Source organism: Caretta caretta, chromosome 10 (assembly GCF_965140235.1).
Source record: "Caretta caretta isolate rCarCar2 chromosome 10, rCarCar1.hap1, whole genome shotgun sequence".
In the NCBI taxonomy this organism is placed as follows: domain Eukaryota; kingdom Metazoa; phylum Chordata; order Testudines; family Cheloniidae; genus Caretta; species Caretta caretta.
In genome coordinates this window covers 51,059,288-51,086,838 of record NC_134215.1, presented here as the reverse complement: position 1 = coordinate 51,086,838, position 27,551 = coordinate 51,059,288, and the positions used below count along the sequence as shown (strand labels likewise).

At 42.7% G+C, this 27,551-nt stretch overlaps 1 protein-coding gene across 1 annotated transcript; it reads right to left on the bottom strand.

Moving 5' to 3' along the window:
• Positions 1–1,393: 1,393 nt before the first annotated feature.
• SKIC8 (SKI8 subunit of superkiller complex) lies at positions 1,394–15,302 on the bottom strand. Its single transcript, XM_048865676.2, has 11 exons — positions 15,190–15,302; positions 12,371–12,416; positions 12,259–12,286; positions 11,096–11,201; positions 10,544–10,716; positions 8,550–8,698; positions 7,711–7,804; positions 6,176–6,269; positions 4,356–4,448; positions 3,505–3,583; positions 1,394–1,619 (listed from the first exon to the last, which is right to left on the bottom strand). Exons 2-11 carry the CDS (start codon positions 12,380–12,382, stop codon positions 1,530–1,532), a joined length of 918 nt encoding a protein of 305 aa, XP_048721633.1. The 5' UTR covers positions 12,383–12,416; positions 15,190–15,302; the 3' UTR covers positions 1,394–1,529.
• Positions 15,303–27,551: the final 12,249 nt, after the last annotated feature.

Genomic DNA, 27,551 nt, shown 5'->3' with positions numbered 1-27,551 from the left:
ACTTTTGGCCCATTTTATAATTAGGTAGCTGTCTTACACATTTGGGATAGCCTGCTTGCAGTTCACGTTACAGGCATAGGCTGCTACTTATTAGACTGTGCAGAATAGATGTTAAACTTAAAAACCTATACCTAATCCTGCACTAGAGCTAGGAAGAGGGTTTTTACATGGAGCGGGGAGGAAGAGTAACATTTGTAGAACACAAATTATGGAAGTTATTTTATTAAGATTTTGCCACTCAGCATTAGTGTCGATAAAAACTTAATGGGAAAAGGGACCCTTAAAATGTGTCTTACATAGTGCTGGGAACTGTTAGAGTATCTCACCTTTAAATGTTTATTATTTCCTCAAACTGGTAGTTAACACAGAGGATATGACCATACATACTTCTTGTCTGGAGGACATATGATAGAGGAAAATGTGAAATTAAGCCTGTATTTTATAGAAGTAGCAAATGGTAGCATCAACCTTAGAATGCAAGAAATTAATGGTTTACTTTGTATATAACTTCTGCATTGAGATAGAATTGAAAAAAAAAACCTCTAGTAAAACCTACTGCAGGAGGGAAATTTGAAGCTGAAACAATCCAGAGGTTCTGCATCAATAGCTTACCTACTATATGCCCTACAATGAGACTGTATTACAAGAGCTCCCAGAAACAGGTCATCTAAGCACTGACATGAAAGGAAACTTCCCCTCTACAGTTTGGTTTTATGGGTTTTAAAAAAAAAAAAAAAGTTGAATTTTAACTGGAACACTGAGGAAATGTTTTTCCATGTGTCACATTGAATTCCACCCCCTCTCAAGAATCAGTTCACAGTCAGGACACAGGGCTAGGAAATGGGTTATAACTTTTACAGCTAATACACTTCCAGTAAAAAGAGAATATAAATTTAAGTTTGGGGTGGTTGTTTTTAATTTAAAGTTGATACATTATGACTAGTGAACCATGTGCCTTGAGCACAGGTGCTAGAATATGTTCAACTTAAATGACCCTGTCCCACATCACCAGGACAACTGTTTAGCAACCAGCATGCTGGTTGCCATATCTGACACATATACATGGTTTAAGAGCCAGTAATGTTTCTTAAATTAAGTCTCAGCCAGAGCCAGTCAACAATTTCAGATTCAAATCTATTTATATAGTTCTGGAGAGAAAAATATGGAGGTAGCTTAAGTAAGCAGTTACTTCACCTTGGAACAGTATGTATTTGGAAATACGTACCTGAGCCTGCTTAAGAGAAAGCAGTAGTTTAGTTATATGCAACTACAATAGTAACTTCTATTTTAAAATGTAGAGTTCTTTCACGCCAAATGTAAAGTGATAAAGATACATATAAACCTTCTGTATATTTTGATTTTTCTATTGTGTCAATAGAGTCCAAGATTCATCTCAGCATTGTTAAAATATATTATCACATTAACAAAATAATCAGAAGCATCTTTAAGTAAGTGGCAACATATGAGAAGTGCAGTACTCCTGAAAACCTGTACATACATAATTAACCAATACGCCTGACTCGGCATATTTAAATTGGACAGTCATAGATATGGATTTCCTGGTCGTCTCCAACAGATACAATTTTGGAACCATTTCCATTGTATTTCACTCCCCAGACCTGCAAAAGAAGAGTGCAAACAATAGCTCATAGAAGTGGGTAACAAGATGCCATTGTTTCACATTTTCAGTAGGCACCAAGTAGTGGGGATAGTATTTAAATATATCAGTTCCACTACTCGTGTAAAGCTGTTGAGATAACCAAGGCACTGTAGGAGACTGCCGTTGGTCTGAAAAAGGCCCTAGCCTCATTTTTCATCTTCTGAACCCTGATATTGTTTAAATACTATAAAAACCCAATCATCTTCCTACTGCACCCATCTAGCTGAATATGCAGTTTATGCTCCAATAACCTGGATGAATGAGGAATGAAAGGTATGTACAAAATGGTCATTCTAATGTGAATCGATTTCAACAAGTTCGGTTCTCTCAGTAGCTGTGGTAACCTACTCCATTCCAAGCCAAACTAGTTTATAGTAATTTCGGGAAGGGGAAGAGGAAGGAAACAAAGCATGAGAAATGCAAGGCTGAAAGGAAATGGAGGGGTGCACAGGCTGAAAGATGGCCACCTTCAGCAGAAGTAAACCCAGACAGCTATCTAATGACTTAAGTACTAATACAAACCCTATAGAGGTTTGGTCAGTCCTTAAACTATTCCTATCATGTTACAAGGTCTAAGATAAAAATTTAAAAATAGCACATTAGCGGGCTATTGCCAAAAGGTCTCTGTCTTCAGTCTATTTTGGGAAGTCTTTGTCAGTTGCACCACCACTTTTCATTAACACTCCTCTCACACACCTGGAAGGGCACTACTGTGTGTTAGTCTCCTGAGAGCAAGACATCAATACATACAGTTATCAAAAAGAAAAAGAATAATTTATTTTACTTTTTTAAAAATTAGATATCCAGGTCTTATCTACCCTGTTTATCCTCAAAGACTGGGGGAAATTAGTAGCGATGACAGCACAAATTACCAAGGAAGTGAAAACTGACTAATAGGGAAGATAGGGTTGGTTTGTTTTTAATTATTTTGTTTTTAATTAAATACACCCCTCTCTTTGGTTTGTTTTTGTTAACACTTACATTCAAAAGCCCAAAATGTTTGGGAGGAAAGAGGTTAGTTTGGGAAAGATTTAGCCCCCACGCTGTCTCAAAGACAGCTACCACTCCAGTGAGAGCGCCTATTCCAAGAAGGCCTCCCAGCAAATGAGTTGATAATCCTGATTTTTGAGAAAAAAACCTCAAGAAGAAATAAGCTTTCAGGATTTCTTCCTACATAATTAGGGGAAAAGGCACCAACCCACTCCCTTTAACAGTCTATATTTTTTCCTTTACATACAGAGCACACTCACCCTGTTTGCTATGAACCAAAATAGGAGTGTAGCAAAGATGTACTGATTTGATACAGACTGATGAGATTCCATTTCACCACCCTCGAGGGTGCCTCTTGACTGGGGTTGTAAAAAGTATTACAGTACTTAGAAAAGGTCAGCCTGGGAGCTGGGGGTAATAGATTCTAGGATAGCAACTGTCAAATACCATCAAATCTTTAAAATGTTAATGCACTATCCCAAGGACTAGTGGTGAAATCCTGGCCCCACTGATTTCAATGGGCTTTTGACTTCAATGGAGCCTGGATTTCAATTAAAATACGTAAGGACCTGCCAATACAAAACACTTAGTTTGCAGCAAGCCAGGGTGTAAATCAACCCCATTCTAGCCTGTTTCAAAACTGGAGCAGATTAAAGCACACTAGGGAACTTCTGGTGTACTGCAGCAGGGTCCACACAGACACTTAGCATGCAGCAGGTTCACATGCCTGCTTGCTGCAAACTAAGCATTTGTATGGACAAGCCATAAGTGAAGTGAAGTTTTCATACTAGTAAATCAATCTAGATAAGAAGACCGGATAAGAGAATTATACATGTCCTACATTCTTAATATACCTGATCCTGATGATCAAAGAAGGTATGAACACAGGTCCTTGTTCCAGCATCCCAAACTTTTACGCTTTTGTCAGATGAACTGGAAAATATTTTAGATCAATATCTGAATTAGTAGCAATTCGATTATAGTATAATTAAAAGACCAAAGATCTGATACTACAGTATTAAAAAAACCTCAAAATTAGGGGGAAGACAACAGAATAAATGAAGATCTACCAGCAGGTTCTAGAAACATTGGCCTCAATTTGCAATTATTTTAATATGAACAGCATGAAAAATAAATGAGAATTCCAAACACAGCAATCACCAATTCTCTGAAGCACATTGGTTAGCTAAAGAAAGCACAATTGAGTAGACTCTTACTAGTCTATACTGTTCCAAGGGTTATTACCAAGATATCATTTTTACAATATACTATAGTACAATAGGATGATGCATCAATTAAATAATGAGAAGCTAAGCTACAATCGGTAAAAAAAATTAACATGCATTTTAAGAATCAGTATCTTTGCCTTCAATTAGGTATATTCACTTACTTGCTACTTTACAAAAATTTAGGGCCAGCTTGTGATACCCTTATTTACATGCAGAAGTACCTCAAATGCACAAAAAGCCCCACGGATGTCAATGGGATTGTTTGTATAAGGCACTATTCCGACGTAGTGAGCTGTAGCTCACGAAAGCTTATGCTCAAATAAATTTGTTAGTCTCTAAGGTGTCACAAGTACTCCTTTTTGCGGATACAGACTAACACGGCTGCTACTCTGAAACCTATTCTATGTAAGTAAGGATATCAGTCTGGCCCACAGTAATTTATAACAGATCTTTCACTCATTAAAAATGCTAAATACCTGGAAACAAAATGAGTATCATCTGGACAAAATGCCACATTTAATACCCAGGATCCATGACCACTTAGTGTGCCTGCCAAGTTTGCATGTTGTCTACGGGAGACAAAAAGTTTAGTTAGACACCATATAATAAAACAATGCATTAAAATTTCATGTGCTAATTCCAGGTAAGTTCTTGGGGGCCTAGGTCACAGTTATCTGAGACACAGCCCCTCCCGCACTGGGGAGAGAGTCAGGCAGGGTGCTTGAACTAACAAGGCCTAGGATTTGAGCATAAAATACCTTTGGACTTAGCTAGGAAAAGGTAGGTAGTGATTTTGAGAGAAGTTTCAGCAAAGCGGAAAGGACAAAAGCCAGACTGGTGGAAATCAAAGAAAGCCCAGATAGCAGGAGGAAGAACGTATTGCCACAGAGAGTCGGGAGAGTGATAGGCTGTGCAGAAAAAGAGGGCAGCGATAGGGAGAAAGCCAAGGGCTTCAGGGGAGTGTGAAGACAAAGACAATGAATGAGGCAGCATATCTTAGGCATGAAGCAGAAATTCTAAAGGTGGACCAGAAAAAAAATGTATGCAGGAGAAGAACGAGGCTAGTAGGTATACTGAACTACCAAATACAGTGAGTGGGCATCAATTTTCTGAGCCAGTTCCACCATCTACCCTTGCACCTTTTTAAAAGAGACCAAGTTCACAGGATTTAGTGTTTTACAGTTTAAAATGTCAGATTTTTAAAAAATAGTTAGTTATTCAACCACACTTTTAAGATAATTCCATACAGCAGAATGCTTGGTTTGTTACTCCTGGTGGAATTCTGGTGACAAAAAAATAAAAATTCTATGCACAATATTTTAACATTCTGCAAAATTCTGCATATTTTATTTGTCAAAACAACACAATATAATCACACCAGTTTCAATTATTTTTGGTCATTTATTTCAAAATACCTGTCAGCAAGTATGTCTAACAATACAGACAGCAAAAAAGATTCAGGACACGTTTTTTAACAAATAGATTCCTTACTAAGCATATTAATACAGAACTTTGCGTAATAATTCATTTAAACTACAATACAGAACCGTATTTCCCACACACCTCAGAAGCAGAGCAAAGGCTTGTGGGAGTCAGGGTAACGGAGAAGCTGAGGGAGAGGGAAGTAAATTGCTGGGAAGGAGCCTCGGTGTGAACTTGGAAGGCTGTTGGGTATGGGTGGGAAAAGTACGGAACAGGTGTTTTGTTTTTGTTTTTGGGGCACAGGGCAGGGAGGAATTGTTAGGGAGCTTCTCCCATGTAGACCCTGGATGACCCGTAGCCTCTCCCAGTTAGTCAGGCACATCTGCCCATCCCCATGTGTCTCTGTGCCCTCACCTAGCCACTCCCCTGCCCCTATATAGTTCTGCCCTCCCTCCCCCTGTCCCCATGTCTCTGCGCTTCCCTCCCCACGTGCCTCCTCTCCCATTCAGCCCCTGTCCCAGTCAGTCCTCCCCCACTAGCCCTTATGAGCCCCCATCTGACAGCCCCCCCTCCTCCTGCACCCCACAGCCCGTCTCCTGACCTGGCCTGACAAGCGCTGGGAAGGCAGCTCTCCCCCTCACTGTGGGGAGCTGCAACTTTGTTCTATTGCCACATCGCCGTCTGGTGGGCAAAAGGCAGCACTGCAGCAACGTTTTGGCAGCAGCTTTTTTCTGCACAAAAAGTTAGAAATCTGCAGGGCTCATTCAATATACACATGCGCTGTAGCGCAGAATTCCCCCAAGAGTATTTTGTCCTGGGACATTACAGCCTCTTAGAATATTAGTTTTATATCACGTCTTGTGAAACAACTTACACATCATAGATTTTGATATAGCCATCATCTGAAGCTGTAACGAGCAGCTGGGAATCCGGAGAAAACGTCAATGAGCGAATTGGCATCGCATGGCCTAAAATTCAAAATAGGCATGGTTGATCTGTAAATACTCTATCATTGGAAAGAAGAATTATTAAAGCCAGTTTTAGTCAAGATAATATCTTTCCTCAAAAAAAAAAAAAAAAAAACGGCAACGAGATACTCGTCAATTTACATATTTGAACAATTGTTAAAGGCCCTCATTCTTAGGCTACTTCCGCCCTTGCCCCCAAAACTCTTCTCAATACAGTCAGTATAAGTATATATAAGGAATCTGGAGGGTTCCTGAGCACTAGTCTCTGTCATGGCAGAGCATATTCATTTCCACACAGGATTATCATGTTTTTACAGCGATGGTTCTTACTTAGAAGAACTATAGAAAAAAATTCAGCACCGTGGTATCAGAAGTCATATTGTGCCCTGTGTGTCATTTATCTTCAGTCTTTTACATATTTTCTAAGACTACATTAAAAAGAGAGTTGCATAAACTACTTAAGAGTATCTCTTCATCCCTGTTAGAGAGTTTCAACGTTCCAGAACTCTTCTAGCCATGGGAACTAACGATATTAAAAAGGGGGGGGGGGGAGGGGGAAGGAGTAAGGCAGCATTGAGAGACCAGCTTCATTTGCTAGCACTGGGGAAAGTTAAACTGATTTGTTAGGAAGAATCCAGTTAAGCATAACTGGTTTTCCTTTCTAAAACACATCCATGGTGCATGCTGAAGATTTACAATTGGATCCTGCACATACTTCAGCATTTAGAACAGAGCTGGGCAACCTACGGCCCGCAGGCCACATCCGGCCTGTGGGACCGTCCTGCCTGGCCCCCGAGCTCCTGGCTGGGGAGGCTAGCCCCCGGTCCCTTCCCCATTGTCTCCCCCTCCCCGCATCCATGCGGGCAGCGCGGCTTGCGCCCACCCACCTCCCAGGCTTTCCAATAAGCCTGTCCTGCCACTCTGAGCAGCATGGTAAGGGGGCAGGGGTAGGAGGGGTTGGATAAGGCGCAGGAGGTCCCAGGGGGCAGCTGGATGGGGCAGAGGTTCAGGGTGGAAGCGGTCAGGAGAGAGGGAGTGGGGGAGGGTTGGATGGGTCGGGGGTTCTGAAGCGGACAGTCAGGGGGCAGGAAGTGGGAGGTGGCAGATGGGGGCAGGGGCCAGGCTGTTTGCAGAGGCACAGCCTTCCCTACCCGGCCCTCCATACCGTTTCGCAACCCCGATGTGGCACTCAGGGGAAAAAAAAAAAAGTTTGCCCACCCTGATTTAGAACCATAAAAATGATGGTGCCTAAATGAGAGCACAGATATAGGTGGACTGGCTTGGAAACCTGTCCATCAGTGTAAGCTTGCAAGTGAACATTCAAGATGGACAAATTAACATGACATTTCAACCCATCAAACAATATTAAAGTGTTTCTTAACTAACATTTTAATCTGGACTAAAGCTATAACCTGCACACTGCAAACATTCCAAGACTTACCTTCTAGCGTATGCAGAAGTTTTCCAGTTGCAATATCAAAAATATTGATGATGCCATCTATTGCTCCACTGGCTAAATATTTTCCATCTGGACTCTATAACAATACATATATTACACATTTTATAACGACTCTTATTTTGTATTGGGAGGATGGGGAAGATGCAAAGAGACAAGATGACATCAAAACAATCTGCCATGCAAGATATTTAGTATGGTGGGCTCAGAAAAATCTGAAGATCTAAGACTGATATTCATAAGTAGCGCATGAGCAAGAGCGACTTTTCCAGACAGTTTTCAGACTGCATGATGTCCTTAATGTCCATCTGCCTGTTTATTTTACTAGATGCACTATTCATTCTAACGTACAACAACAGGGGATTTTCTATTGTAATAATTTACAGTCAAGAGTGTGTGCTTTTCGATAGTTTTGTGTCTCACTTAGGAAGTCATTTAAACTTATTATGCCTCAGTTTCACCATCAACAAAGTTACCTCCTAGTGTGGAATTCAGAGATTTAATTGGTATCTGTAATGGTCGGATATCCTTGCTGGAAGAGCAAGGGCATTATAGAAAGCTTGTATTACCTTTAAGGCTGGTCCAATTCATCAGTTAAGTTGGAGCAAAGGACCATTATACATACAGGAAAGGCCAATGGCAATTATAAGCAGAAGTAAAGTGCTTGCTTTAGGAGGTTATTGCCTAGAAGTGGAGGATAGGTAGGAAGGAAGTCGGTGTTTTTTAAATAAAGGTTCCTGTTAAGGTTGTTACTACAGTGTTAGAAAATGAGTGATTTACAGCAGATTACAAGGATGATATTTTAACAGAAGAGAAGTTCTTACATATGCAATGCTAAGGATGAATTTCCCTCTAGTGTCCAGAGAATATTCCTTTTTTCCAGTTTCAACACCAAAAATGTTCACTTTTCCCACATGACTTCCTGTTGCAAGATACTGGGAATCTGGTGAAAAAGCCAACGACCAGGCATCAACTGTACGAAAAAGAAAAAATATTTGGTATATTTAATCTTGTTTATAGTTTTTAGCCAACAATGTTAATTCCACGTATACCTCTTCACAGATAGTTTATTCCCCTGCACTTCAGCCACAAAAGTTAAATTCACACCAAGCTAACAAAAGCTGACAGAAAACACGCTTAAGGTGTTTGTTTTTCAGCTTAATCACAGATCACATTTTCCAGGAATATCTTAGTCTAGGGCATCCTCCTAGAACAGCAGCATATTAAGTGCATTAAATAGCAGTAGCTATCACTGCCTTTCAAAAAAAAAAAAAACAAACAACCTCCTATTTGCTTGAAAAGCATTAGAAGAAAGAACGGTTGCCTTTGTCAGAAGCAGCACTACAGCAACAGAGACCGAAAGCACTTACAGACAGAAGGAAAAAGAGTGCCGGGCAGATCATCATTCATTGAAATAGAATTACATGGTGACTTTTTATAGTTATCTACTTAGCCTGGTGCTGCATGCCTCAGATTTATTATATATGTGCTTAGTCATTCATTCCCCGACCCTACAAGGTTGATCTACCAACATTCCTTGTTATAATACACCTCTACCCTGATATAACGAGGTCCTTGGGAGACAAAAAAAATCTTACCGCGTTATAACAAACTTGCTTTGGTCTCGAGCATTTCCGTTATTAATAGTCATTTCCCACCCCCTGACTGACCACTCACAACCCCCGACCCATCCAACCCTCCCTGGCTCCTTGCCCCCTGACTACCTCCTCCAGAGACCCCCGCTCCTAACCACCCCTCCCAAGACTCCACCCCCTACCCAACCCCCCCTGCTCCCTGTCCCCTGACTGCCCCGACCCCTATCCACACGCCCACGCCCTGACAGGCCCCCCAGGACTCCCATGCCCTATCCAACACCCCCGTTCCCCGTCCCCTGACTGCCCTGCCCCCAGATCCTCCAAACCATCCAAACCCCCTACTCCCTGACCGCGTCCCCGAGACCCTCTGCCCCTTATCCAACCCCTCGGCCCCGGCCCAGAACCCTTAACACGCTGCTCAGATCAGTGTCGGAACCAGACATGCTGATGCGCTGATCTGCCGGAGCACGCAGCCCCACCCCCCAGAGCGCTGCTTTACCACATTATATCGGGGTACAGGTGTATTTCAATCCTTTGGTTAAGATCTTGTGCACTCCAGATTGAAATTCAGTGCTTGTCAAGGCTTATCTAGGCTTACGCCTTATTTGTTTTGATTTGCACCTTCGGACATAGCCATGCATTCCATAAACAAGCACTCTCTGCACAGTACTGAATTTCAAAGTGCACCTGCAGCAAACCTGGGGCCTTCTTAGTATGCAAATCTCAGCCATCACTATGTATTTGAATAGGGTTTTTTGCCACCACTAGACTTTCTGATCACTACACCTATGAGATAACTGGATTCTATTCTGCCTTATGCATCCTCAACAAAAGTCACTTTAGTGCAATTCAGAACTCTAATGAGACAGTGAGTAAAACCAGCAAGATTACATGACGGCCTTGTCTACACCTAGAAGTTGCACTAGTTTAACTAAAATCAGCCACACCGGCTGATTAAATAGATTGTTATCAGTGCAACCCCAAATAGAGACACATCAGTTTAACACTGGCTTATACCAGTACAGAGTGCACTGGTAAAGTGAATGCAAGTGAATGTCTGTTAATCTCATATCCTTGTTTTGCAAAAGGAAGGAGACAGTTGTGACACTATAAAAAAAGCTAATCACTCCCAGCTAGTATGTTAGTTCTTTACTGTACGGTATACACACACACACACACATTACACAGATTACAAATAAACCAAATTAGCACCAAGATCTTACCAGGACCAGCATCTATGGACTTGATCTGTTTGCCAGTTTCTAAGTCCCACAGACGAATATGAGCATCTAGGGAACTGGATGCTGCAATGGTACCGGTGTGGCTGATATCTACTGATACCACACCCAGTTGATGGCCCTCTAAAGTCCATTGTAGATCTAATTTTTCATCAGTCCTTTTGTTAAAAACCACAAACAAAAACAAACTAATTAACAGTAATTTCAGGTACTGCACCCACCTCCAGCTTTCCCACCTCCCCCTTCTTTATCGGTCTCTCTTTTTTTAAAAAGCATTTCTTACCTTTTGCACAGCAGGTGAAGAGTGAAAGCAGACAGTTTGTGCGTAGCACTACTTACAACCTTTTTTTCCAGTTTGTTTCCCAAGCCCAGCCCCCATTTCAGCAAAGCAAAGTGCTCTGCTACTTACTGTGCAGTGCACAGCTACTGATGTTCTAGGGCTAGAGAAAGGAAAGAATACTGTATTTCTGCACTAGTTTACATTGTATTTCCAATTGTTAATCAGTTTAACCAATGTTTATTGAACCCCTCACTTACCATTTCCAGACCTTCACTAGATCATCTAATGATCCAGAGATTACCGTTTCAGAACCATCTCTTTTATTCTTTCCCCATGCAACTGACCAGATGGCATCATCATGTGCTGAAAGAGAGCACAAATGTTAGAGAGAAAACAATGGTGTTTCTTGGAATCAAGCAGGTATATTTACCCACAGCAGTTGCTTGTTCTTACTTCCTGCTATAAGCAGACGGAAGCACTAATAATGCGCTGAATCGGCTAACAATACCTTCCCCTCTCACCTATAATTCTCATGTCATCCTGAGAACATATACACTATGGAAAGAACAGAATGGAAAGCTGCTAGCAAGCATGGTATCTGAGCAGCAGCCATGTTAGACTCCACCCACAGCACAATGCAAGCCCCGGTCAAGGCCACGTAAACCATGTAGCCAGCTGGACCTAAATCCTGCAGCAAAGCTTCTGGTTACTGTGGCAGTTCAGTCCAAAAGACTTTGAAATTCTGCATCAGGTTTAGGTAGTTTACACAACAAAACAGGGACATTTAACAAAAACCAATCAGATTCAAAATATGAAAAATAAATCAGTATAGCATTCATTGTGTTAGAAATCTAGGAGCTCAGTAAATCAAACACGTTGCAGATGTTCGTATTGACAATTCATAACTATAATGGAAAAGTTGTCAGGGAGGAAGCTCTTGGTATCTGCAGTTGGGAATACTATCACTCATGAAAGCATGGGATTCTGCTGCAGAATTCTGTGGCACATGCTGTAGAACCACAGAATCCAGGGAGCCGTGGTCACAGTAAACGGCCTCAGGGATCATGGGCTTGCCTATGAATCCATACATTCTCAAGTACACCTGAACCAGTCTACAAAAAAGTAACATGGATTGGGAATGTTCTCATAGGGCCTGAACCAAAGCCCACTGAAGTCAACAGGAGTCCTTTTGTTGACTTTGGTGTGCTTGGATCATGCCCATGCAGCATTAAATCCAATTTTATTTACCGTGATTACTGCAGCTAAAAATACCATAAAACCCACTCAGATTTGTGAAACATTTCACATAGATTTAGACTTAGTGAGAATACAATCTGTTAGTACTCATTTTAAATCCAAGGAAATAAAGATTTTAGAGAAGAAAAATTAACAGCACAATACCATGTTAGTATCTCCTCACCTTGTTCTTGCTTGAAGAGAATACTGTACTGAAATGAAAAAGAACATCCACGTTATAGAAATGGTCAAAAATCAAACTAGAGAGATTAGTTTAATTACTCCTGTGTATTTACCTGTGTGGTCATTTCTTTATATAAGCTGAATATGCATAGGAATACTCTGGAAACAAAAAGAAAAAAATTAAGGTCAGAAATAAGAATTAGGGCTGTCAAGTGATTAAAAAAATTAATCGCGATTAATTGTGCTGTTAAACAACAATAGAATACCAATTATTTTAAATATTTTGGATGTTTACTACATTTTCAAATATATTAATTTCAATTACAACACAGAATACAAAGTGTACAGTGCTCGCTTTATGTTTGTTTTTTATCACAAATATTTGCACTGTAAAAACCAAAAAAAATATTTTTCAATTCACCTCATACAAGTACTGTAGTGCAATCTCTTTATCATGAAAGTTGAACTTACAAGTATAGAATTAAGTAGGAAAAAAACTTGCATTCAAAAATAAAACAATGTAAAACTTTACAGCCTACAAGTCCACTCACTCCTCCTACTTCTTGGTCAGCCAATCACTCAGACAAACAAGTTTGGTGACAATTTGCAGGAGATAATACTGCCTGCTTCTTGTTTACATCACCTGAAAGTGAGAACAGGCAACGCCAGCTACAACAGTGCCATGCGAACGCAAGATATTTACGTGCTTGTTGTGCTAAAGATTCATATGTCCCTTCATGCTTCAACCACCATTCCAGAAGACATGCATCCATGCTGATGATGGGTTCTACTTGATAATGATCCAAAGCAGTGCGAACTGACACATGTTCATTTTCATCATCTGAGTCAGATGCCACCAGCAGAAGGTTGATTTTCTTTTTTGGTGTTTTGGGTTCTGTAGTTTCCGCATCAGGGTGTTGCTCTTTTAAGACTTCTAAAAGTATGCTCCACACCTCGTCCCTCTCAGATTTTGGATGGCACTTCAGATTCTTAAACCTTGGGTTGAGTGCTGTGGCTATCTTTAGAAATCTCACATCAGTACTTTCTTTGCGTTTTGTCAAATCTGCTGTGAAAGTATTCTTAAAACGAACATGTGCTGGGTCATCATCTGAGACTGCTATAACATGAAATATATGGCAGAATGCAGGTAAAACAGAGCAGGAGACATACAATTCTCCCCCCAAGGAGAAGAGTCACATATTTAATTGACATTTTTTAACGAGCATCATCAGCATGGAAGCATGTCCTCTGGAATGGTGGCCAAAGCATGAAGGAGCATTCGAATGTTTAGCATACCTGGCATGTAAATACCTTGCAATGCTGGCTATAAAAGTACCACACGAACGCCTGTTCTCACTTCCAGGTGACACTAAATTGGAAGCAGGCAGCAGTATCTCCCGTCAATGTAAACAAACCCTTAGAGGTTTGGCAGAATAAGAAGTAGGACTGAGTGGACTTGTAGGCTCTTGTAGAAAGTTTTACACTGTTCTGTTTTTGAGTATGGTTATGTAACCAAAAAATCTGCATTTGTAAGTTACACTTTTATGATAAAGAGACTGCATGTCAGTACTTGTAGGAGGTGAATTGAAAAATACTATTTCTTTTGTTTATCATTTTTGCAGTGCCTTTATTTGTAATAAAAAATAATATAAAGTGAGCACTGTGCACTTTGTATTCTGTGTTGTAACTGAAATCAATATCGAAAATGTAGAAAAACATCCAAAAATATTTAATAAATTTCAATTGGTATTCTATTGTTATAAGTGCGATTAATTTTTTTAATTGTGATTAATTCTTTTTAGTTAATCGCGTGAGTTAACTGCGACTGACAGCCCAAATAAGAATACAAATAAATCTTCACAAGACAGTTTACCCTTCCTCTTTCTTCCCCCAGGTTTACCACAAGAATGAACTAAAAGGGCAGAAGTACTATTTAACCTTCCAAAGCAAGACTTGCCACTGAGCCCTACCTGGGATTCAAACAGTGGCATATAAAGTAGTGTCAGCAATAAGAAGCCTCTAGTAATCATATCATGTTCTGATATGCAGTGAGATATTATTTTTCCAAGGCCACAGTCCTGCATCAGGATCCAGTACCATATACCTCTCCACTTAAATCAATTGGACTTTGTACAGATTCATGGGACCAGGACAATGGATCCTGCAATATGCATCCTATGGGAATGAGGGTCCAACCCACTTGGAGCTCATTCCAAGATTGAGGCCTTAGGCTGTAAACACTTCAGGGCAGAGAAACTTGAAAAGAGTGAAAGATGAAATACAATGCACATGTATAGCCCTGAAAAAGTAACAACAGAAATATGACAGAGCTGGGTGAGTGGAAGTAAAGCAAATATGAAATCCATTTTTCATTACTTAAATTTTCTAATTTCAAATCTGCGGTTTCCTGTATTGTCACAGATTAAATGGGCACTGTCATCTTGAAATCAAGCTGATTTTTAAAAGTGAGCTTAAAACACTTCCAGGTTCTACACCTACTCCTGGGTCCCCCTACCACTTCTTTGGGTTTGATAATCATGTTTTCCTAATTTTTAAGAAATGCTTCTCTCCCCTCTGGCTGGGTGAAAGGTTCACACGAAGAAGAGGGGGAACTGGCTAATTACACGGGGGGTGGGGGGAGTGACACCCACTACGCAGAGCGCGGCCAACTGCACGGAGGGCCAGGCCAGTTACTGGGATCCTGGGGGCGGGAGTAACAGCAGGCGGGTGGGCACTGCCCAAGAGGAACGCAGGACATGGGACCCTCGACATCCTGTACCACCCCCACCTCCCCGGAAACCGCCTGAGGGCCCCCCCGGGTCCCCAGCGGCCCCCCCAGCACCCGCCGTCCGCGGCGCCAGCTCCCCTCTCCCGCACCAGTTAACACCCCAACAGGCGCCCGGCGCCCGCCCCGAGACCCCACATCTCTTACCTGGGCGCCGCTCCTGCTCCTCCCACCCGAACTCGCTGCCACCCAACCAGCAGCCGCGACGCCGGCGCCCTGTGATGAGGTTTCTTACCATAGAGAGAAAGGCTGGAGCGTCCAACTTCAGTGCCTGTCTCCCCGCAGTGATCATAGAGGAAGACGCGGCTGGGGCGTCGTGCTGCCGCCTTGTGGCTGAGAAGGCCCCTGGAGCCGCCCTCCACGTGCCCTGGGGGCTACCCACGGCGCCGCCCCCGCTGGCCCCTCTTCGCCTCGTCTCTCTCCTTTCAGAAGAGCAGCGCACGGGCCCTGTTCGCCCCGAGCGCGACTCCACCGAGCCCAGGGCCATGTGCAGCTAGGCGGGGTGGGGCTGGCCTGGGCTGCAGGGCGCAGTGGGTGGGCATCCAGGGTGCCAGGCAAGTGCCTCTGCGCACAGGCCCAGCCAGGCCCACGCAGGACTGTGGCCAGTTAGGAAAGTCCCATCACTTCAGCCCGCTGTCTAGCCAAAATACTGCCGTGAAAGTCCTCCCCAGCCACATTCCAGCCCCTCACCAATCCCAGCCCCTCGCCTCTACTTCACACCCGGACGCCTGCTCCTCGCCTCCTGCCCACATAGCACCTGCCAAGCAGCCTGCTCCCTCCAGCCATTCACCAGTCCCTTAGCTAGCTGCCGCTGCCGCACCCCTTTCCTCTCTGCACCTGCTGCCTCTATGGCTGCCCCGTTCCTGGCCTCCCTCCCTGGCCTGGCCTCCACCTTTTCCTTGGTCAAGTTCCCCCTCAAAACATTTCTTCAGTGGGGCCAAAAACCCTCTCCAAAAAATGATAGTGAAACTGGTGGTACTACCCACACTCCTGCTGAATCACCCTGCTCAGTCGCTTGCTGTGCACCACATCCCTTCCCCCATCCTCCTGTGAAATATTGCCATTCAGATTGTAACTTCCTTGGGGCAGGGACCTTGCCCTCATATTTGACCGTAAAGCCCTTCGCACATTTTGGGCTCCAAATAAAGTAACTAATTATTTTTGTTACTATAATTAATAATAAATAGTAGCAAAAAATTAAACCTCATTAGGACATAATTGGCAGGATTTGGGAGTGGCTTCTTAAGAGGCTGACTCGGCAGTTTAGGGAATTGCTAGCTGTGAGTTGTACCTGGCTGCCTTTTGTCATGGTTAGGGAAGAACTTGTCCAGAAAATTCTTCTTGTCCTTGATTATTCTGTGTAATAGAGACTCCACATACTCTTGAAAATGTTCTGGTAGTGGGATCCATGCACCTGACAGCTCCTCCAAGGAAAATACTGTAGCTTCTTTACTGAAGGAAGAGGAAGTTTCCTTGGTAACCATCTATGATCATACAGAAGAGGTAGGCTACTCTTTCCAGCAAACTGGATCATTTCCAAATTTCATTTCCTAACTCACCCATGCGTTAAGATTGTGGGAAAGCTGTCCAAATTAAATGATACTGGGACATTAAGTTAAAACCCCTGGATGTGATTCAGAAGGCATTCTAGAATTTGTAATCAGTCTTTACTTGTCAAAATTTGCCTGAGTAAGCAAAGTAAAAACAGAGATGGGACCTTTGCATTTGTCCCAACACAATACTGCAGTAAAAGAATGAAAATCTAGAAAATATTATTTAGTATAATTTCACAATTCTGTGGTATCCTGATTATTTGTAGACTGACTTTTAAGAGATACCTCTGTACTGATTGAATTTTAAAAGTACACACTAGCTACAAGGTGCTAATTAGGGGCCTACTAAAAAGGAAGCTACCCCCCACCAAGTTTCATACAGGAGGTGCACTCCCAGGCGGAGCTCTTAACTGCAGCATTAGTGTGGAATGTGAGTTCTGCAGAGAGGTGCTTCTCCTAGCTTGTGTCCCTGGGACAGGGAGTCAGTGTTTTGTTTACAAACAGAAATTGGGTGATTAAGACAAGAAAAGGTTGGTAATTAAATTAAGGATCTGGAAATCCTTAGATGAACTTGTAAAACAAAACAAAACAAAACAAGGATTACTTGTGGCACTTTAGAGACTAACAAATGTATTTGGGCATAAGCTTTCATGGACTAAAACCCACTTCATCAGATGCATGGAGAATACAGTAGGAAGATATATATATATATATATATATATATATATATATATATAAAACAGTGCATGAAAAGATGGGAGTTGCCTTACCCAGTGGGGGGGTCAGTTCTAATGAGACAATTCAATTAAAGTAAGCTATTATCAACAGGATGAAAAATCACTTTTGTAGTGGTAATCAGGTGGCTCATTTCAAACAGTTGACAAGAAGTTGTGAGTAATAGTAGGGGAAAATTAGTATGGGGAAATTAGTTTTTAGTTTTTGTAGTGACCCATTCACTCCCAGTATTTATTCAGGCCTAATTTGATGGTATCCAGTTTGCAAATTAATTCCAATTCTGCAGTTTCTCGCTGGAGTCTGTTTTTGAAGTTTTTATTATTGAAAAATTGCCACTTTTAAGTCTGTTATTGAGTGTCCGGGGAGATTGAAGTGCTCTCCTGCTGGTTTTTGAAAGTTACAATTCTTGATGTCTGATTTGTGTCCATTTATTCTTTTGTGTAGAGACTGTTCAGTTTGGCCAATGTACATGGCAGAGGGGCGTTGTTGACACATGATGGTAACTACTTGTCAGCTGCTGGAAATGGGGCACCTTGATTGCACTGGCTTTGTTAGCACTACAAAAGTAATTTTCCTTCCCTTGGTATTCACCCCTTCTTGTCAAATGTTGAGATCAGGCCACTTCCACCTTAATTGAATTGTGTCGTTAGCACTGACCCCCCACTTGGTAAGGCAACTTCCATCTTTTCATGTGCTATAATATATATTCTTCTTACTGTATCTTTCACTCCATGCGTCTGATGAAGTGAGTTTTAGCCCACGAAAGCTTATGCCCAAATAAATTTGTTCGTCTCTCAGGTGCCACAAGGACTCCTCGTTATTTTTGCTGATACAGACTAATATGGCTACCACTCAAAAACAATAGGATATGTGCAGTTCTTCGCTACACAGGAGCAGCAATCACAATTACCTTCCTAGCCTTTATCAGATGGCAAATGTGCAGGTAACTTTGATTTATTAAGGTCTTGGAGGTATCTGAAATCGTTATAAAATCAGCAGATTCAATAATCAGGAGTTTCAGCTCTGAGGGTTGCTTGAGCTGCACAGGACTCAAACTCAACCCCTGCAGAGCCACTCAGCTGACATGTCAACTCCTTTCTCTCCTCCATAGTAAGTAGTTTAGTGAAGGGATTTGCTGACCGAGGTACATAGTGCTTGACGCTCCGTGTGGGTTGCTTGGAAGTGGGCATGTGATTTGTATCGGAAAGGCACGGTCTCTGGTTTATCAGGATGGTGAATATGAAAGGTAGAGTTGGGAATCTGGTCCAGGTAGGGGCAAATTTTCAGGTGCTCAGCATGCACGAGGGGGCCAGATTTTCAGAACAACTCTGGGCCCGCTAAGGCACCTAAAAATAAGGACCAGATTTTCAAAGGAGCTCTGCACCCAATGTGCTGAAATGTTTTGAAAATTTGGCTGTTTATTTTGGTGCCTTAATAGGAGCACAGCTCTTCTGAAAATTCTGGTCATAGGAGCGTAGCTAGGGAACAGTTTTGGTTTGGGGCTGCATGTGCAAAATATGTTTTGAGCTTTGGGGTATCCTTAGGCTTCTGTGGGGAGAACTGCAGTGTGAGATAGATATATATGTCTGTGGGACACACAGAACTAGAACAAGTTGTATTAACAAATGCAAAGAACAGTGTATAAGAATACCCTGTAACTTGCTATATATAGATCCACCACTGGGGGAGCTTTCCAGCATCTTGACCAGCACCAGCAGCTGGGATAGGGCAGGCCCAAGTCTGGTTCTTCTGCAAAAGGTAAAAGGTGAGCTATATTGGCAATAATGGGCAGGTGAACTAGAGGATAGTCTGTGGGCCAGGAAGAGTGAGTGGTGGGTTGTGTGAATGCGTAGCCTGTAATAGAGATACAATGGAGAGTAAATGGGCATGAGCAAGGCCGGCCTTAGGGGTCAGCCACCCAGCCAACTGCCCAGGGAAGCCATGGTCAAGGGGGCGCTGTGCAGCAGCACAGAGGTGCGCGCTGCCAGTGTAGAATCAAACTGCTCCCGGCTGGCAGGGGAGTGCTGCATGCGGGGGTGCCGGATTTCTCCCTGCTTCCTCCTGGTCGGGGTGGGGGGGTAGCAGTGCTGATATACAGATACTGCTCTCACACACACACACTGACATTCCTCTGCAGCCCCCTAGGGGGCTGTGAGGAAGGGAGCGAGGAACAACACCAAGCGCTCTGTACCGCCAGGTCACTTTCCCCACCTTGGATGTGCTGTGAGGCAAGCAGCAGGAGCTGCTGCTCTGCTGCCTTCTCCTTACGCAGCCCAGGTGGGGAAAACAACCTGGATGCAGGAAGCCCTGATGTTAAAGTAGCAGCCAAAAAAGGACACTTTTTTTGTTGTAGATAAAGAATTTTAACCTACATGGCTAACACCTTAAATACGTTAAAAGAGAGAGAAACTTAAAATCCAATTTCATTTTGTATGCGTTTTGTTTGATTACTATTATTATTAATCATGTTGCTATGGTATTGCCTAAGGACCAGTCTAGGACAGGATCCCATTGTGCTAGGTTCTGTACAAAAAAGCAGCAGACAGTCCCTGTCCTGAAGAGCTTAGAATCTAAATAGATAAGACAGAAAAGTTGTTTTTGTTGTGATTTTTTTTTTGGCGGGGGGTGAGAGAAAGGGTATGAACATGTGAGCAGAGTGAAGTGAGTTTTCTTGCATTCCTGTCAGCTTGGACAATGAAAATCAATGAACTATTCCAGCAGTTTCAGCTTCAATTTCCCTACCTAAAGAGAGCTTGGTGTACCAGAAAGGGACCATTGACCGAAACTGTAGCACCTGCAGCCACCGCAGTGACAAAGGGTTCCTAAACGCAGCACTGTCAAGATTCTCAGCCTGTCCCTGGTAACACACATGCAGCCCTCACAATGAAACATTAATCACTCCGAGACTGTCCTTGTTCTGGCAGTGGAGAAGCAGACTGTGACCAGTTGTGGCAGGTGGAAAGAATCCTCTGCTGTCATCTTGGGAATGAATTGAGGCAACATTTAGCACTGCTTTCTCATTCATTTCAGTGGTATCTATCCCTTTCACGCAAGTCTCATCCAAGGACTGGATAGTCACACAGAGAGCATCTGTCTTTCTTGACAAGTATAGTATAAGCATAATGCCAGCAGCATTGCAACAAACTTGGGAAGCAAGGGAAATGAAGATAATAGGAAGATCTTTGTGGATGCAGACATAATCTCCAGTGCTCCTCTTTTGAAATGTGCTGGTTGGGACAGACATGAGGTAAAAGAACATCAGTTTTTTCTGCGGCTTTGTTTCCTGTTTCTTTCTTTGCTCACTTCTTTTGTCTTCCTTCCTTTCCTTTTTTTCCTCTTGTACTCTTTTCCCTCCCTCCTTGTCCATTCAAAATTCCCAGGCCATTTTATTATAGGATTTTACTTAGAGCTAGTCCCGAGCTACAAAGTTGGCATCCAGGTTCAAATCTGAAGTTTTCTAAAGCTCAAGGAGGTTCAGAACTAGGGTTTTGCTTTGAGCCCATCTCTTGCTTTTTCCGAACCCCGTGACTGCCCACAAGACCCTTAAAACTAGCCAAAGCTGCTACACCTTCCATATGGTGGTGCCTGGTCCAGTTGTAACAGATATTATGGGATACAAGGGGATCCGATTTGAAATCACAGCCATTCTCACTCTCAGATTTCAAGTACTGGCACAGGCAAACAGGAGGATGATATAATAGAAACCTTTCCTCCACAAATCTGAAACAACATTACAAATGTCAATGCAGCCTCCTCACTCTGTGAGGTAGGGAAGTATCATTATCTTCATTTTACAGATTGGGAAAACTGAGACCCGTAGAACTCCAGATATACCCAGGGTCACAAAGTGAGTCAGTGACAGTGCCAAGAGTAGAATCTAGGAGTCTTTTTTTTTTTTCTCAGTCTCCTGCTCTAGGCCCTGATTCAGCAAAGCACTTATGCATGTGCTTAACTTTAAGCATATTTTTGGGATTTTTTTTTAAGTGATTACTGAATTGGGATTCCATCCAGTGGACAAATCCTGCCTCCCATTCAATTAATAAGCAGTTACAAGTACAGTACAGAGGGCAGACAGCAATTAAGAAGAAAATGAACCTCCCAGAGGCTGAGACTGGCAGAAGCAAGACAATAATAATAATATCTAACTCTTACATGGTGCTTTTCATCAGCAGATCTCAAAGCACTTTTCATACCATTATCCCCATTTTACAGGTGGTGGAACTGAGGCAGGGGAAGGAAAGTATTAGTGAGGTTTATTTTGTGGGTGAAGCTAGGATGCCAATATCCAGAAGTTCTGAAGCTGCATGAAGAGCATGTTATAATATACTTAGCAAACGATAATATCAGAAAACTTTATTGAGACGGGAACCCTGTTTAGGAAGGCATAAAATATTTGGACCCCTGAACCCAGGAATTTGGGGCTGGATGCAGTTTTGTTCTAGCCCTCTCTCCCCATTTCTCTCCCCCCCACCGCCACCATTCTCCTCTACAAATTGATAGCTGTGTCTAATGATGACGACAATAATGCAGTATTTGGCACTTGAGAAAAATCATTCTCTGACTGGCATTGTGTGCAATCCAGCTGCAGTGTGGTTGCATGAGGTGCAACTCTGAGAAGAACTTGGCTTGTAGAGTCCCTTCCATCAGAGGGGCTGATGTGAGCAGTGGAATTGGAGTGACTGAACAGCTTGTTCTGGGAAGAAAAGAGGAAAATAAAACAGTTAATTAAACAAATAAATCCTAGAAACTAAACTCCATCCTCCACTGGAAGCATTCACATCCCCAATATTTCCTACAGGGAGAACAAAAGGGTCAGACAGAATTGCAAGCCTTTCATTCTCCTGTTTAATGGCCTTTGTAGGTCAGAGGGAGCCTTTAAGAGCTGAATTGTTTTGGAAGAGGATCAAAAAGTATCAAGAGCAGCATTCCTCTTTGTGAGATACTTTCCAGCTATTAGTCTATGCTTACTGATAACTAAGCCCAGCTAACATTCTCTCCCCAGCTTCTCTCTCCTTCTAATATTGGTTTCTGGAAGGAGAATTCCTCTGTTCTTACCTTCCCTCCGTTGTTCATCGCTTTTGATAGGAATGGCCCTTTCTTGTGGGGGGGTGTAATTGGTTTTGTTCTCACTTAAAGCCACTTTTACGGAAGGGGTTTGGAGAAGGTTTTTAAAATATTCCCCTAGCTCTGAAATGCTGAACTGCTGCAAAATGCAATAGTTCTCAAAGAAACATCTGGTGTTTATTTGTCAGGATTAGAAGAAGAAAATGTTGTGAATGTGTCTGTGACTTGCTCTTAGAAGGCACAAGATGTTAGCCCATGATCCAAAACCAATAATGAAACATCCCCACATTTTGATGAGTCTTCTGGGTATTGACATTACAGGAACTTTCATGTTTCGGAAGGTAGTATGTTGGCTTCTTACATGATGTCTTCTCAGCAGCCATCTGAGGTAAAGTGTTATCCCCATTTTACAGTTGGGGAACTGAGAGATTCAGTGAGTTGCCTGAAGTCAGACACAGTCAGTGGTAGCAATAGGGATAGAACCCAGCAGTCTTGACTCTGAATCTATTACCTTGCCCCCAGGACCATTGTGCCAGGCTGGTCTCATGGTCCTGTATGTGTAGGGCCCTGGTGAGGTCAGAGAGAGAGAGAGAGAGAGAATTATTGCCTGACCTCTGCAAGTATACGTTTTAAAATACTAGACTGGATCTGGGGCAGTCCCGTAACCACCCTGAGCCAGATTCTCTGTCTAGCCAAGCTGCACTCAGCACAGGAATGGAAACAAAGACAAAAGTAGCTTTCTGCCACCTTCACAGTTCCTGGGTGCTGGGGCCAGTTCCTAGCATAAGAGCAGCTACACTAGCTCTCTGCCACTTGGGGATTCCCTTTCATAAAACACTCTCCTGTAATAGGTGACTTAATGCATGTGATCATGTCTCTTGTATAAAGCAGCTGAGGTGGGGGCCAGAATCTGACCACCAACATGGCATCTCATTGACTTCAGTGGACTTTCTGTGCGCAGTGCCCAGAGTACATAGCTCTTCAGCAGCCCAAGACACACAGCACATGCATACATCAAGATCTGTGTAGAAAAACTCAATTAGAGCCCTTCACTGATTGACAGTGAGTGCAAAGGTAGACTGCAATAATTAGCTCAGCCACTATCAAAAGCCTCCCAGTTTTATTTGGTGTACTCAGTATTCTGTGCCAACACTTTGGTTATTTCTAGAGTAAATAGAATCTAGGAAGCCTTAATGCCTAATGTCCATTTTTGTAGGTTGCTTGCCGGCTGAATATAAAGACACACACTTGGCTCGACCAGTCAGTTTCTCTGCCACTTAACTCTGTGTCACTGCACTGCTTTATTATTGCAGCCTTCAATGCTACTTTTGTCTCCATCAACACTGTCTCATGCATGCTGTCTGCTTTGATAACTTTACTGGGCAACCACCACTTCCATGTACTCATCCCCAAGTGAGTGAGGCTCATTCTTCTCCAGTTTGTTTATCTGGCTTGCACATCTTTGTGAATGTTATTGACAGTATTAAACTTGCACAGAGGAGCTACCCTTCAGGATAAACGCCAATGCAGTGCCTGCTCTGGTTCCCATTGAAGTCGGTGGCAAAGCTCCCATTGACTTCAACGGGAACAAGATTGAGCACAGCACATTGACATACCATTATGTTAAGCTGCCTTCATATGAGGTGCTTGCGTCAAAGCATATTATTACAGGGATAATACATGCCTATGGCATCCTTCTCTGGCTGTGGAGACAGGAAGCACTGTTTAAAGCCCTGATTCAGCAAACAATCCCAGTGAGGCAAAGCATGCAATTACATCTCATTTATTTTAATGGGACTAAAGTACGTGTTTAAATGCTGTGTTGAATCTCTGCCTAAAATACTGCATATTGGTGTGTTTTACACTTGTCCCCACTAATGTGAGTTCCTGCCAGGATCATTTCGATCATCCCCAGTAGCGTGGTGGCCACAGCTGTTTGCTTTTAGGTTTATAAAATTAATAAAATACCTGACCTTGAAGAAAGTGATGGCTTTGTGTGTTCTGGGCCAGTTGGTGGCTAGCCCTGTGTGCTAGGGAGAGAGAAGGTTTAAAGAGATTGCAGTTCTTGTACATGGGTCCCTGCGCTCTATGGGCTTGATCCAAAGCCTACTGAAGTCAATGGAAAGAGTGCCATTGACTTCATTGGGCTTTGGATTAGCACTAGTGAGTGGACAGCTCTTGCCAGCAGCACAAAGACACTCCAGAGTTTGGCATCAATGAACATTGCACCTCCTGTTTTATCAAAAGGCAGGATTTGATCCTGTGAATGCTCCTATGGGAAAGCTCATTTTCTGAACAGTGCAGCGTCTGAGTTAGTATATTGGGTGGTGACAGGGAATTCCAAACTAGGGGTGGGAGAACTCTAAACTTGGAGTTTGGCTTGGGTATACATACACTCAGAAGTTCAGACGATCCTCCTAATAGGACATGCAGGTCTACAAAATAGCATGGGAAAACCTATGGGAACAGGCTATCTTGTAATATTATTAGCATTTTCTGCTTTTGGGTGGGCTGAAAATGCCCTGAGGACAGCTTTTACCATGGGGTTTGGGCACTGCTGCTTCCACTGTCTAGATAGAACAAAGATGACTGGGTAAGGTAGCTTTTGTGCCTCGGAGACTCACTAAATATATTTATGATGTTGCTGCTTGAAAGATATGAGCAGGATCCCCAAATACAGTACTTGGGCTTAGTGACTTTCAGAAGTTATTTGAAAGAGAAAAATGTAAGAGTCTGTGTCTGAGCAGGCTAGGGAATTTTAACACCATATTTGTATTCATACCCCAGTTAGCTCAGCCGCAGCTTCCCAGAACTTAGTAATGGAAGGAAGTCATGCAAGACATTTCTGTAATGACACCTGGGGATATGGAAGAGCAAGTCATCAAAAACATCAGGCCAATGTTGGTTCTGCATGAAAAGTATGACTCATTGACCCCAACACTTCTGAGATTGGAAATGAAGAGCAACCTTTAAGGCCCCCACCACATGCCATCAAACTTTGCAAAGTTCACTAAGTCACTAAACCCAGTCTACCAGCCTTAGTTCATTCCCTACTTCCCTTACTACCTTTACTGATAGGGGGCCTGATACTACACTCCTTACATTTGCAAATCTCTCAGTGAGTAGACTAGGAGCTGTGTCTGATGAAGAGTGCAGGATTGGTCCCATACCCAAGACATTAGTTTTCAGACAGAAGCTGCTTTCTTTCTAATTAACTGCTTGGAGTGAAATTTGTTGATTTGCAGAGGGGCCAGGGCAAGTCCTAGGCACCACCTAAGTCCCACTTAAACATTCAAAACAGAGCTTAAGGTGTGCATAACCCTTGTGCTGGTCCCTCTAGGTACATCTACACTGCAAAGAAAACCCACAGCACCGAGTCTCAGAGGCTGGGTCAACTGACTCAATCTTTCTGGGCTTGGAGTGTGGGGCTAAAAATAGCAGTGTAGATGTTCCCACTCAGGCTGGAGCCCAGGCGCCGAGACCCTCCGTTCTTGCCAGGATTTGGGCCTGGCTCCAGCCTGAGCCAGAATGTCTACACTGCTATTTCTAGACCAACTGCCAGAGCCCCACAAGCCCATCAATAGACCCAGGCTCTGAGACTTGGCACCGCCGGTCTTTTATTGCAGTACTGTATAGACATAATCTTAGTGCACAGATTGAATTTCACCCCTGTGATGTATCAGCGCGGTGTTTGAGATGCCTCTTTTGCCAGGGAAATAACAGAGATGTCTCAATCCCTGAAGTGACATCGTCGGATGAATTTGGGAAGAGCCTTTGTCTATACTATGGAAACCCCAACCACATATTTCAACACTGGTGCAACTCCACCAGTGGTAGCAATCGTGGAAGCTATACTGTAGCCACTTAACTACCAGAGCAAAGTTAGGCAACATGGAGGGGAAAATGTTGAAGCCCAGTTACAATACAGCTTCCACTATTGCTACTATATTGGAGAAATAAGGGTCTGATTTTTGCCAATATCCATAGAGTGTTAGAAAAGAGAGAACTGCTATTTCTGACGCACACGTGTTCATTATGAAAACAATGGAAAGAGAAGTAGAGTCCAGGACAAATATTCTAGGTGGGGATTTTTGCAAAGGAACCAGTCACTATCTGACGTGCAAATTAAGAGCATGCTGGAATTAAGTAGGGTTGGTTGTTTGTGTTTTTGCTTTGTCTTTTTAAACTATCAGAAAAAACTAGCACACCTGCATGTAGAGGAGTTGGCCTGATCCAGCAAAGCACCTAAAAATGTGCTAACTATGTGCGTAGCCCCATTGAAGTCAGTGGGATTATTAAGCATGTGTCCAAGTGCTTTGCTGGATCTGGGCTTTAATAACAAGAGCTGAGGTTAATAAAAGCTACATCCATGTTTCTCAGTGCAGAAGATTGCTCAAGCCCTGAAGAGTCAATTTGAGGGGACATGCCTGGCAGTACTTCATGTGGAATGAGTTTTTACTGAACTTGCCATAAATGACTATGGATTGCTGGCAGTTTACATAGGACCAGATTTTGCCAGCCCTACTCAGGGGAGCCTCCCACTGAAGTCGTTTGGAGTTTTGATTTAGGGCAACAAGGTTTGGCTATTTGGCTCTTAGACATGATTTGTTATATTTCGGTGCGTTAAAGGTGCCCTGTCGTACATTAGAAGAGGGAATGGAAAATGCAACCCTAGCAGCTTGATGGTTCAACAACTGGCATGTAAGCTTTGGTTTGTGCAGCAGCTTTAGATTTTGAAAAGCAGCTTTTCCAACATATGTTTAGAATTGGAATGATTTAAAATAAAAAAAAAATGAAAGATTTCCCAACATAAAAAATAAACACCAGTCAATTCTCATTTCCTTATGCTACTTTTTATATCTGGTCTTCTCCTGAGAAATGGAGCAGGGCCCCAGTAGAAGGGCTTTGCTCTGAGGTTAAGGTGTGTCAAAGTTTGACTCAGACTCACAGTTTATCAGACCACTCTGTTTTATTAGCAAAGCTGCTCTGCTAATACATTTAGAAGTGAGCCCCCCGAGTGGGGCTTGTGTCTCTTAATTTATACAGTTTTTTGGAGAACAAGTTACAGAGAAGTTACAGACAAAAGAAGAAAAAGATTTTAGTCACCACCCTTCGAGATCCCTGAGACCAGTCACGTATCTTCAATTACCTGCCACC

Coding starts and splice junctions, on each gene's coding strand:
- SKIC8 (XM_048865676.2), bottom strand. Junction 7,805..8,549: donor TCATCCTTAGCATTGCATAT/GTAAGAACTTCT, acceptor GTATTGTTATAG/AGTCCAGATGGAAAATATTT. Junction 4,449..6,175: donor TATATCAAAATCTATGATGT/GTAAGTTGTTTC, acceptor TGTCTCCCGTAG/ACAACATGCAAACTTGGCAG.